Source organism: Opisthorchis viverrini (assembly GCF_000715545.1).
Source record: "Opisthorchis viverrini unplaced genomic scaffold opera_v5_25, whole genome shotgun sequence".
NCBI classification, from domain to species: domain Eukaryota; kingdom Metazoa; phylum Platyhelminthes; class Trematoda; order Opisthorchiida; family Opisthorchiidae; genus Opisthorchis; species Opisthorchis viverrini.
The window spans coordinates 1867873-1882027 of NW_008751681.1; the positions used below are offsets into that span (position 1 = coordinate 1867873).

Genomic DNA, 14155 nt, shown 5'->3' on the forward strand with positions numbered 1-14155 from the left:
AGTAGGCGTTGAATCATGTGCATGTGGTCAGGTTACAGTCGTTGCACTGTAACCTGATACATTCCGTCCCTTACCCCCTTCTCCCCAAGTGACTTGTTCATTCACCTGTGCGCACTCCAAGCCTTTCGGCTGCCATTCGAACTTGACTCGGTTAGCACGGGCTAGCCCACACACGCACATGATGATCCAATGTATGTGAAACACACTGGTCAAGTGTGACATGGCAACTCGACCATCTGAGTGCCTAATTTTAATTAGTCCGTGTGGAAGACCACATCCACATACTTCAGTGTATTGGGGAACACAATATGACCACAAACTAAAGAGGTTGGCACCAGCATGGTCTCCTTCACTCGAAGCGACAGGCCGTCTACGAAAGTTTGGTGTTTCATGTAGAACTGATCTGATTCGTACTAAATTTTGCAAGCGAGTAGCTGCTGTTGTGTTTGTAACCTGAAAAAGAAATGCTTTTTGCTGTGGGATCTATTTGAAAAAGAGCCCAATTTGCACCGGATTCTGGAGAAAGCCGATGATGGTGAAATGGATCTTTTCCAGATAAGCCCCGCCATTAATGCAAAAAGTGCATGTGTGAAAAGTTAAGCTCCGCCACTTTTTGTCAGCTCCAATTTAATGTACGCACACAACCTTGACCTGTTTTAGATGAAAACTATTCCTTATCCGCATCTAGGCTCATTTTGTGCAAAAATACTCTCTGTTCGGATGTGAAAATTCAACGAACTTTCTTGACGCATTCAACCCTCGTTCATGACAAGGAGACGGCAATCCGTTTTTTTTCAAAGCCACGGAGTGATCCATCAGCAAAGTTTATGCAACAATGGCCACCAAATGTCACTTTCAACTGTTTCTGACAGTTGAAGGTGTAATGCCCAACGGTGTCGGTAAGAAATCGGTTTTCGAAAGGGAACCTGTTTGGAGCGGTCTAGGATGGAGTTCAGGGCAGCAATACTATTCAGTTCTTGCTGGTCCAAAAATTTGGCAAAAACCAAATTCTGACCAGAGGAATTATCTATGAACCACACGACCGCTGTTAACTGGAAGAACTCTCTCCGCGAAGTCTGTGCCTGGCGGCTTTTGCAGACTCCAACAGTTATCGGCGACCCAGGTTCACACGTCGAGATCGATGGAACGCTAATATCTTGCCGTAGAAACCACACAGGGCGAGTCCTTCCCCAGCAGTGGATTTTCGGAGGGGTCTGCCGGGAAACTACAGAGGTGTTCATGTATGCAATACCAGATCGAAATGCGGTTACTTTGATAGACTCAATCCAGGCGTGCATCACTCCCGGCTCAATTATCATCTCCGATATCGAAATATTTGTGGATCCAACGACTGGAGCTCACACACAAACCATCGAATCTCTCTGGCATGCCTACAAGATGCAGAATAAACGCTACTTGTGTGAGTTCGTTTGGAGGCAAAGGTATCGAAAAATGGACCTTTTCAAGCAAATTATTAATGACATGTCCCGATTTCACCCTTTTCAGTAAAAACTGAAAGCACAAATTTCATATCCTCTTTTTTCTAATCTTTGTTGAGTGGCGGGGGTTAATTTTGTTGGTAGGGCTTACCTGGAAAAGATCCGGTGGAATTATATGGAACAAGGTGTAATTCACGTGTATCCCTTTGTATATTTTACGGATGCTCATCTCCACTAGCCGGAGATTTCCGGATTCGCCTAACAACAGTGAGTGAACCAAGAGCAGAAGACCACGGCAAAGTACTGGTTCTCTCGCATTAGGATTGCTTATATGCTGGCCCATTACTACCGATAAAATGTGGCAACTGCAAACAAACGGTATCGTCTGTCATCTGTACAGCGTTGCGCAGTGGGAAATATCACCTCATACAACTTTGGTTATGGCAAAACTAAAGACATTATCACCTACTCGAGGTGGCCTTATTAAATATAGCACATCATATTCCAGCTGGCCCTTATTTCCTCTAACTGTCCTCACATGGCACCAAAAATGCATGATCCGTTTGTCCCAAGGGCGCCCTCCACCCTGTGTCCAACTCAGAGGCTCCATTCCATAAAATACTTATTTGATTTGTCTACGCTGATTGACAACGCAGCGGTTCGTTTTCTCTAGAGGCCACCCACCGTTTACTTTATAAGTCCGGACAACTATCTCCTGAGACAGGATTAGCCACCCTCAGAAATGTCTAGGATACTCACTGTCCAAGCGCGGAGATCGGCTGCTAGATCCATAACAGTCGCGATCCAATGTCGGCTTTAATGGTGGACGCCGTAGACCACATGGAAACCAAGCTTCCCCATGTGGCCCGTAGCCATATTGGACCAGCCTTTCAACTGTTGTTTGAAGCTTTCACTCATTGGTTCATACTCCCATTACTGTCGGTATGAAATGCTGTATTTGCTTTCCGAAGTACCGGAAAGTAGCTGATTAAGGGAGGCAAAGTTCTCCAGCCTCTTACCGTTTTCATATTCCCGCGTGTTGTCACCTCGTCCACGGGCTCGAGTGCTCCACTAGCCCATTAGTATCAAGAAGTCTCATCTTGAAGCCTTTTCGACCACCTATTGTAACTGTACACAGGACTCCTTTTCAGTTCGGTCCGATACAGACGTGGGCATTTAAACAGCCACCACTGTCAAGATCACAGCGGTATCATTGAAAAAAAACGCTGAAAGTCTTCAGGACACCAGATTCCAAACGATAAGCACTTTTTTGTTTACACAATTGCAATACTCTACCGGATCTGATAGAGCCGGTAAGAAGTGTCTGATCCAGAAACTTCGGTTCTTCATGTATCGCCGTAATGTAGAATACTACCAGTCATCAAGTCGGGGTTTTAGGCACGTTAAATGGATGACACTTTTGTTATTTTGAGGCTAGATGCGGTCGAGCATGAGCATAAACTGCTCCGCATGACGGGCAAAGGCATCAAATTTAAAACTGAAATTCAAAGAGATTTTGGGTGAACAGAAACTCGGAGAGAAGTCTTCTAACGTGTGTATATCGGAAGAAGACACATCGACCTAATCCCAAGCCGCCACGCTATGAACCACAAGGGAAGTGGAATTCAAACTCTGTTCAGAAGAGCGGAAACGTATTGTAGTACAGCGGAACTAGGACGGAAAAGAGAACATTTCAAAGTAATGGACATCTTAGGAACTTTATCAGAAGAAGCTTGTAGAAAAAAGCACTCTGGCAACAACAGGAACATTAGGGTCAGTCGATCGAACAGATAATTCTGCCGTAAGTCAACAAAAACATATCCGAATTCGCTGTGGAAGCGAACGAACATAGGTGAATGTGGGAGGACTTAAGAGGTCGAGTCCAAGGGCTGCCTGGACCCTCATCAATGAGAAGATAATTGAACCGGCAGGCCAACAGGAATATCCAACCAAACGATTGATGATTGTTCAAGGCCGACCTGATGGAGTGCACATTATGCACGCGCAAAGGACATGCACTTCCACCCACAACGCATCGATGATATCATCCCGACTGTTGGTGAGATGCTTGCAGACAAATTTCTCAGCTCAGTGAACAAACCAAAGGCCAAATAGGTGACTTGTATTGGAGGTCTGTAATAGATTGTTGCAGTGTTACTTTCCTCATCAGTATGGTTCATTGTGTCATAGTAGGAAATCTAGGTTTTCCTCTTTTCCCCTCCGAAGGTCGCATAACTTATCCCATTTCCAACTAAGACCGTTTACTTCGAGTACTTCTTGTCCTAGAAGTAGAGGCTAATATAGATTAGCTACCGAAGTCTTATCGTTTTTAGGTTTCATCTAGTCGAAACAACGGGTTTCTTTCACATACGATGAATGCACCTAGATCTGTCCATGGTCAGACATATTCGTGGGTTGAGATATACCGGAAAGACTTGATCGACAGTCAAGAATCCCTGGTAGGTCTCAAAAAACACTATCAAGATGTTGTGAACAACCTGACAGTGATGCACTTGTGTTGAAAACAGCGAAAATCTTAGCTGTCCATCACAGGCACCCTAGGCTTAGGTTAGGTTGAATACAACTATTCTTGGTGTGCATTTTATCCACTTAAGCAAGATCTCCGATGTATAAGAGAGAGAAACTACACATTTAGGTTTACTCTATTTATGGCAGAGAGGCGCAGATGGCTGGTTATCTACCCCATGTGTACATCACCTTCTTTAGCACCCTGTTTGCTGTGCATGGCCAGCAGGTGTCACATCTGCAAACGCGGTCGGTTGCCAAGTCACATCACCTCCATCCACATGCTCACCGGGTAGCAACGACCGGTAGAAGATTGAATAGCCATAGCTGCAACCTCTAACCCATCCACCCGCCCAAATGGCTTTAAGACATCTGGTACGCCTAAGTGGTCTATGGGAAATTCTCGTCTGATACACATCTGCCCGACTCATAAAAACACTGTTGACGGCAGGTGCGGCCTCAGATACTGTCTGCTCAATACGGTTTATCCACAACCTAAGCATCTGTTTGGGTCAGTAAACAGCCGTGTCCAGCTGCTATAAAGTAAGCAGCGTTCAGTCCAAATGTGAATGAGCTCAATTTCGAGACATTCGCTCTCGGGTGAAACTGACATTCATGTACAAAGTGTCCTCGTAAAATGGCGCCAGCATTCAAAGTTACCTCCTATTTTGGGTGGTGGTTTTGCTGAATCCAGCGAGTGAAAAGCTAACAACGACACGTTGGTAGGAAGGGGTTATCTCCCTACCGGGTGCCCGTTAGCGAATAGCTGTTACCCCTAGATGTCCTAAGATAAAAGTATACTTAGCCACCTTTCTGCGTATCACTGAGTATAGTAAAGATTTATATTTGTGATAAAGATCCAAATGAGACACGCAAGCTGTTCATCCTTGAAGGACACTTGAGAATGGCTTTACCTGGTCCTACTGAAGGTTGTAAGTATATATATATATATATATATATATAATCGCACTTTNGTAAGTATATATATATATATATATATAATCGTTCACTTTTTTGAACTTCTTCACTGGAGTTCGTTTGCGACTTGGCCACACAAAAAGGTTCTGAGCTATGCGCCCTGAGGCATGCCACAATGTGTTCATCATACGCTTCGATTAGTGCCTGCATTCCAGACAACCCGAGGCTCTGTGGATGTACCGCTCAATTGCACATTACGTCCTAAAGTGATTTTCCAGTTAGATAGTGAATCGATACGGTGGGAAACAAAGTACAGAAACAAAGTGCACTTATAATATTAAGTATGAAAACCGTTTTACGTCACTGTGCATGTGGGTGTCCCGACTGCTGCGGAAGTGAGCCGATGAGGGTTGAGTTTGCTAGCTGTATGGCCATCGATGAACCAGGGCACATGAAAGATAATCTTGGCAAACTATGTTTCAAGATGACAAGCATTTGATTCCGTCACCTAAGCTCCATCGATTCAATTCAGCACCAGAGCTGGTCGTGGTAGATATTCAAACTTGCTAGTGTCCTTGACTCAATTAATAATTGATGTGGTTTTCTGGTCTGGAAACACAAATGGATGTTTTTTCTTTATACTTCGTCGTCGCGACATGAGTTCAAATTAAAGAGTTTAGCACGACGCAGAATCGCATAATAATTTGGGTTGGAGTGATCGACGGACGAGCATGAAGTAGAGTTTGCTACGCCTGTAAGTCGAAAGTATGTGCAGTTTGACGTGGCAGGATTGGTCTAAGTCATCAGTGCAATAGTAAATCAAACTAAACGACCGGTTGTGATTCCAACTATTTAGAGAATATTCATCCTAATTGCATGTGTACATACCAATGGTAAACATCCATGTGCCCATTATGCATGGATGTGAACATTTACAACCGTTTTCATAAAGGAAACTACTCACGGCAGTGAAGCATCAGTGTTGAACAATGATGTCATGCTGTCGATGATGATGATGACTACTCACAAGGTTGCTGAGAGCTCTTCGACAGCCCACGACCGGTTTCGCCCTTCTTGGGGCTCGTCAGGTAGACGCAATCCCCGAGTTTCCGTCAACCCTATGTTCTACTTGAAACCAGATTGGATTGTTTTCGAGAAATACACTCATTTGCAAATTAATTCGGGTTCAAAAAGATCATAAGGTTGACGGAAACTCGGGGACTGCACCCACCGGATGAGCTCCAAGAAGGGCGAAACCGGTCGTAGGCTGTCGAAGAGTTTTCAGAAACCTTTTGAAAATATACTGCGATATCTCGAATATCGTGCCAGCTGAAACGTGAGGCGGCCTGTGTGCAACACATTCAGTTGAAGAATATCATAAACGAGAGATTCAGTTGAGTCACTCATGAAAACCAAATTGATTCGCAGATGAGTGTACTTTACAACCGTTATTGTAAGTGGGTATAGACGTGACCTGCCCAAAGTGATAAAGCAATGACAGCCGCTGAAACACATCCGCGGCAGCTCAATCAAACCTTTGGGACATCTGGGATATTTCCACTTAACTTGATAAATTCCGAACAACCAATTCATCGTCATTAGTTTAGTTTAAGCGTTAATGATAATACCCATTGATCGCATTCCTCGGGATATCTGCGGGTTTCACCCAATAAGATCGTCCTACTAACGAATTATGCTCTCGAATAGCCCAAAGATAAGGGGACTTTCTTTGGATAAAGCATTCAACGTTAGAAAAAACCGTTCATTGACCGTCAAAACTTTAAACTGTTTAAAAAATACGGTGTCATAAATACTACAGGAGTTAAAGAACGAGACTGCCACCCCCGTAGGACTCAGTGGAATGGTCCCTGTGGTTGTAAACCAATACTTAAGTAAATGTTTGTGCATCGAGCTGGTGAAGATCTGTTCATACAGTACTTGCGATCAACCCAATAACGGTTTTCGGTTCTTGTGTTGTTCAGGAGAATATGAAGTGCAGAGGAAACTCCAGGACTCGGTTTTGTCGATAATCACAACAAATACTAATACCGTTGGGATGGCGGACACCATGACCGAAAGTTTGTTGCGAAGCTTGCTTGAATGTCTTAACTATGCAAGTGAGTGACTTATTCAACTATGGAGCACCCGTTATGAGGTTGCTGCTTAAGCGAATATAGCCAATTTTCCTGGTGCTCACAGGCAACTACGCAGGTTTAGTTGTAGGAACAAGATGGAATTGATTTCTACTTGGATACTTGATCATAACTTGATCTGTACAGTTATCCATCGGATCTTGGCGAGTGATATCCTGCTGCTTTGTGCTGAGTAGCTTTAAGAGAAATTCTTATGGTACAGAGAAGCTGAAGAGGATTCATCTTCGAATCGTGTAACATTTGTAATACAACACACAGTATACTGACAATCTTGTTTGGAGTTCGTAGAAGGTATCCAATTGAATAATGCGCGTTTGCCCCTAGAACGATCGCTACGATTTGGTCTTTACTCAAGGCCATTGTAATTACCACTGGCCACACATCTGAGCAGCAAGCTTTCGTGGCTGTGACGTGTTACTTATCAGCCTAATCATCAAATCAAACTCTTTACAACGAAATTCACTTAGCACTGTCTTGTACAATCAATCAGTAAGTCGGATACCATATACGACAAATCAACGAAAGCCCCCCTCTTTCGAAGTAGATGGGTCTACAGATAATATATCCAGTAAGGAAAATCAATGGAAACACCAACTGGATCCCACCTGAGTCTCTCGATTTTGATATTCTTCAGCTGGGTCACCCGCTGACAATCACCTCATTTTCAAATCGATGTGCTTCCCCGACTGTGTACAAATTGGCGTAAATGTGTCACATAAATTTCACTGCCTCAACAAGGGCGAAACTGGTCGTGGACTGTCGAGGAGTTTACAGCAACCTTGTGAGTAGCGTGTTCCGTTATGAAAATATACAGTGGTATCTCGAATATCGTGTCAGCTAGAACAGGAAGCGGTCTTCGTGCAGCCTGCTCAGTCAAGGAATATCATAAGCCAGATTCATCTAGGATTCCGTCGAATTCCCCAGTTATGCCCTCGATCGGTTCAGCTGTAGCAGCTAAACGAAACCAAGAAAGACTTCTGAATACTCAGAGGGTTACCAAAACTTCATGTTTTGCTTCACACACGCACAAGATTCTTCTTTTCTAGTTCAACTGACCGCAGACAGGTATCATTTGTGCCTACAGGCAGTTATGATGAAATACATTTGGCAATTCTTCTGCAGAAGCAATTCAATAACGCAAACACAGCAGTATACGAGCCACAAATTTACTACATACAGGTCCGTATCTAGTGGAAACTCCGTTGTTGGATTGCAAACAAGCAGCTGGATTCTATCGTATCTCAGAATGGTTGCGCGCAGTAATTCAGTTCTGCCAGTAGAAATCTCCACAACCTCCCCATAACAAGCCCAAAGCTGGCTCGCAGTGGGCTACACCCGAAACACGGCTTGTTACGTAATTGGTGCTGTATTGTCTCAAAAAGTAGTCGACAAAATCTACGAAAAAATTTTTCATTTGTTTACGTACAGAGGAACGTCGATCCTCACCGTCTTCAACTTTGCGGATTCAATACATGGTGAGTATTGAGCAAATTGAGTTCGTTTTCCTTGTTTGCTTGCCTGCACAGGAGTAGCTATTTATGCACTACATTCTAACAAAAACTATGCCCGTTCGTCCAATCCGAAAACGCATCTCACAGGTTCGATCGGACAGGAGTGTATTGATCAATGGTATCTTGTTATGAAGTGTAGTTGACGTTTTACTGACCCCAACATAATTTAAATGGTTGCAATCGTTTACACGGGACATCCCTTGCTAACGCCGATGAAAGAACAAAACAGGACCAACCATCCACGTTTCTACTGTTAGTAGAGTGACATGAGTGCTTCTACTTTAGTGTTGAGTGCGGACACTCAACTAGCCCATCTATCCAAATGAGAATAACTCAGCCACTGATCAGTAAGTTGCTTGTGAGCGTATGGTGCGAGAGCCAATAACCAGGTTGTAGGGTGTTAAAACCTAAGTCTTTTGAAGATGTTGGCTTAACGAAGAAACATTCCAAAAGATTTCCGAGCCCATTTCAGGGCTACTAACTTCATCGACCTACATTACATTATCTAACCAAAATTGCCGCCCAGTCGTGCATGAAGCATTCTGTTCGTAAAATTAGACAGGACAGATTTCACAGGAGAAATTAATTCCGCGAGATGAAGGAAACTGTCATCTGAGAAGTCATCACCCGATGAGCTAGTCAATACGTGCCCACGTGATGTGATTTCCGTGGTTGAAGGATGCGTGTCCAGATGCGAGTTAATCACAGTGCTCATCAGCCGCTGGTGACCGAATGGCTGTGTCCAATTTACTAGCCTGGAAGTCGCGGGTTCGAGATTTCCTGGGGTTCCGTTGTGATTCCTAACAGGAATGAGACAGCCTCTCGGCTTTTCAGTAGAGGTTAGCTTCACTTATGGAACAAAAACCCCCATTCAAGAATTTGCATTTTCCGCACTTGGATACAACATACCATTAAAATCTCAATCATACAAATGGGCGCTAATAATGTCAAACTAAGCGAATATGTGCGAAATTGGAACAAATTTAAAAAACCGACTTTTAGCTCTTAGTTTGTCCAGCAGCCATTCGAATTTCCGTTTGTACAACTTGTAACCTATCCATTTAACTATGCAGTCAAGTTCATTTGTCTGGAGCGACCACAGATTCCTTACCGTTCACTTCGACTCCCGTGTGACATAACTCCCTGTGACATGGATAATCTTGGGATGAAATCATGTTCTTGCTAAATCAATTAATTTTGAGAAGGCCAACTTTTTTCCTGGTAGTCATTTTCAGAAAGGGTTTCCGCCAAACACTGTCGTTACTATCAAGTAGACTGATGTAAATCTCGTTACGAAATCCCTTTTGTTTCAGACCAACCGCATTCTATCTGTCGATGAATGCGTCTTCAAGTTGTGGTTTTCTACTCTCCCACGAAAATTATTCAGATAAACGATTGTTCACGAGTAATCGTCAAGTTTTCCTGTACAACTTGGTTACCAATTTACAGAGCTAGAAAGGCACTTCAGTCTTCTTTCGACTTTTTATTGCTAATAAAGTATTTCTGTACAAAATTTACAAGTGCACGAAACTCTGCGTCCTTCACTGTCAACGTTCCACAAAGATGTTCACGTGTACTCGAAAGACGGATCTGTAGTGTTGTCAGTAGGATACCTTCGTCAAACGCACTGGTTCATGTGATCTTCTTCATCCGTACAACACGGCGTGCTGGCAGACGATGAACTGAAATGGAAAGGTTGAGGAAGCCAAAAGATGCTTCCGGAGGATTGATGAAGTTGGCTCAATGGGAGGTGAGTCGGTTCTGTTTGGCGGTGCATCAACAGGGCTAGTAGGCGATCTGACAAGAAGTTGTGGGATACTGAACCAGTGATGTCTAAAAGGAAAATGATGGGAGATGAGGTTGGTAACTACACCGTACCAATTCTCTGGCAATCTAAACGCTCCAGATTAATCTTCAACCCAAGCTGCTTGTGAGCCCTATTCGATCAGGTAGTGCACAGTCGACATACAACCGCTATTCGGTGACGAGTAATACTGAGATTGTGAGTATTTACATCCCATTCAGATACATAATTCGACGAAATGATCTCCCTCTTACTCAGGGAGGTCGCAAATATATTCACGTGACCAAATTGGCATTAAAAATTGAAGCCAACCGCATAAATTACGCGAAAGATTTATATGGTAGTAGTTTCATTCATTGGTTGTCAATCAGGTGGCTGTTGATCTGTTCACCGAGCTTGCCAATTGGCTTGTGAACATCTCAACAATATTTCTACACATTACCAAGTAGTTTGATTTGTTCGCCCAAGAACTGCACACTCATGACCACCGCGCATTCAATGTAGATAGAAGGCAACTTCACAACATGGGTGGATTAGTGGTCTTTGTGTGATAGTGGTTCTTACTGGGGCTGTGCTTATCGTAGGGGTTAGTTGCAGTAAGAAAGTTATACAAATGTGGTCAACTCACTGCCCCGGACGACAATATACAGTAAAGATATCGCCAAAGTTTATCCCGCTCAACCGTGTGTCAACTCATTTCATGCTTCCATGCATAGCCGGATCATGTTTGACCCCTGTTAAGTAACCGGTAATCAAAAAAAGACATTTTGATTTAGTCCACTAGCAAGCTATCTCAACCAGGATACCACTCAGTGGAAGAAGCCCCTCTTGGTTGCCCCCATGATGTATCTTTCACAGAGGGGCAATCGTACTTGTGTGCGCGTGTGTGACAGTGCCTGCCTGAGCACCATCGATTCGTCCTCACTTCTTTTGTTGTGAGTTCAGTTGTTCAAAAAACCCAACTAAGCCTCAGTACACAATTGGCGAAATACATTCTAAATGATTGATAACAAGAGACTTAAGTGGATTCCTCACTTTTGCTACCCTTCAAATGTATGTGCTGCACAAAGGCGGTCTCATTTTTTCAGTTGGGACTATATTCGAGATATCGCAACACACTACTCATAAGGCTGACAACTTCCTTATCCTCTGACAGCTCACAGCTCACTGCGATATCTCAAATATCTTGTCGGATGGAACCTGAGGTGGTCCTGGTGCAGCATAATCAGTTGAAGAATCCCATTAACGAGAGATTCATCTGGAATTAATTAACACCCAGCTAATTGGCAAGTGAGTGTATTTTTTAGTTACTGTAACTTGGCTTTCAAGTAGAACAGAGGGCTAACGAAAACCCAGGAAGTACACCTACCTACCGAACCCAGTAGTAGGCTGTCGCAGTTTTCAGCAACCTTGTGAGTAGTGTGTTTTACAAAGAAAAAACTCAGAACAATTTGTAAACACATTCTTTGCTGTGAATTGGCTGTCAAACCACTGAAATATCGTCGGAAAATACAAACTGCTTACGTGTTACACACACATTGAAAGTTTATAACTTACTTGTTCGTACCGGCAGCATTTCCGAGTCACATGAGACTAGGCGTTGAATAACCGCTTCCTCGAGCCGACTGATATGTTTGATTGCCTCTTTGATAACTTTTACCTAGGGTTAGAAAATCACATAAAAGGCTCAGTAGCTGTATCCTGGATTGCTTAGATAGCAATCAGAGGAACTAGTAACATGTCTTTTCGCCGCAGTGGGAAAAAATACCTGAAATGGAGAGGGGTTGATACAGTGTGTTCGGGCTCCGCCAAATTCTGTGTTCTGCTGATGGCCTTTCAAGTGAATGGTGTCCTATACAAGTTAGCGGAGAAAATTGGTTCTATCTGGAGATGATAAGAGAGGAAATGTACCGGAGACTTCATTGAAGTTCGACTTTTTGGATTTTAGCACAATCGAGTGGATTCCTCAAGTGGAATGTCCTCAAAAAAGATATCTTCATCTCTGCGAATCCACAGCTCGTCAGCTATGACCTAGTACTGCGTCCCACGTAAGGGAAATGGCACCGCCTAAGGGTGACCAGCTGACGACCCTTCGGTAGCGTCTCTTGGAATTATCATGTTGGTTTCATTCAACGCTTGTATTTTTCTGAATGCGATTAAACCACAGTTGGTGTTTACTGATATTTACTGCTGTTATGGGCATACTTCTCTAGAGAACGTCCCCGGAGGAACGTTCCTCCTCGATGGATAGGTTCATTCATGGGAGGCTGAGCGACGGGGATCCTCTACGCATTGTCTGCACTGTTCTATTGAAATATCGTTTATTTTAGACCGCGTTTTAGACGCAATTTTCAATCCCGTCTCAAACGAATGTTCTATATATGCAATGTCCTTGAACGTACGTGCAGACCTGGCTCATCTGGCTGACCCCGGTTATCTAGACCGTAAAGAAGCAGAGATTTCACTGCTAGCTACACTCCGTTAAAGACCGCCAGAATACGCTACATATTACGGAAGTACACTGCTACATAACAAGGATATTATTGTCAGGTGTTAGATGACTACTGAGCCCTCGTGGATTGTTTACCCCTCTCTAGTTACATCATATCCGTGAATCTTTACAGCAAATAGGGATGTATCCGCATCCAAAGCTGATTTATTGACGACATAAAGACAAGTCTAGTCAAACTGAACTTCAGTTTTCAGTTGTGCATAGAAAATTGTGTAAACTGATAGCCTATTGGATGAATACTGTGGATATTACGCTTGGAGTTAATAGTCCAGGAGGTGCGTTTTTCCGAGAAGAGGTCGTAATGGAATAAATCCGCACTCACAATTAAGCTTTCTTGACTGGAGTGCTTTATCTCCTGGAATTTCTTCTAATGGGTGGATTGTAGCCAAGTCTCAGCTTAACTAACACGTTTGTGGATTGGATGACAGTTTCTGGACGAAAAGTACACCGAATTCCCAACATTAATTCACCAAAAAGCATGAAATTTGTTGAGTGGAACATTGAATGAGATGCGCAAAATAACATCGACAAATATGTCAAACAATGGTCAAGACTGAGCTTCGATTCACTAATACCACATAAATCTCCCGTCTAACGGAACAGATTATCAAGAACATCACATACCTCATTCACGCATTCGGCACCGGCCACACTTGGAACAATTTCTTTTAGTCGTTCACACTCGATCCAGCGTAGTCTGCTACTTCGTCTACAGTCAGTTGACCGTTTACCCGATTTAGATCCTATCCTCCGTTTGTGTAGAGTAGATGGTGACATGTTACGCGCCTGTGACAACTATGGTGAAACTGCGACAGCTCAGTTTTGTGGTGGCTTATTAGGTAAATATGGGGGCAGAAAGCAGGTCACAATATGGTTGGCTAAGGGGTTTGACGGCCGCAGCAAAACTGACCAATCGGATGTGGATGCGACTGCCTTCGCCCACGCTTTGTCGCTGTGCCAGAGAAGTTATCGACGTGGGAGTGAAATGATCGCCACCACGCAAGCGGTGCATGCCGCCTATTGCCACACGCCTGCCAGCTTGGCCACATAAACTGATTCTATCTCAAGGTCGCACTTGTCGCGCCCATAGTCGATCCGTCGGGCTCGCACCTGCGCGGTATTCTCTGCAAACGGAGGGCTGGTAAAGATAAAACCTAACGTAAACCGACTTCTAGTAGCTCAGTTTGATAGGGGGTTCAGAACAATCCGTAGAAAACACCTGCATGAAGTAACACACATCAATCAGCCAACTAAGGCAGTTCAGACAGTTCGATAATTTTCATTAGCACAGT

At 43.6% G+C, this 14155-nt stretch overlaps 1 protein-coding gene across 1 annotated transcript; it reads right to left on the bottom strand.

Annotated features, from left to right (window-relative positions):
- Window positions 1–10021: 10021 nt before the first annotated feature.
- On the bottom strand, window positions 10022–13663 carry T265_02162 (hypothetical protein; the record flags this gene model as incomplete). Its single annotated transcript, XM_009166336.1, has 3 exons — window positions 10022–10380; window positions 11909–12011; window positions 13488–13663. The coding sequence occupies 3 exons, from the start codon at window positions 13638–13640 to the stop codon at window positions 10166–10168; spliced, it is 471 nt and encodes a 156-aa protein (XP_009164600.1).
- Window positions 13664–14155: the final 492 nt, after the last annotated feature.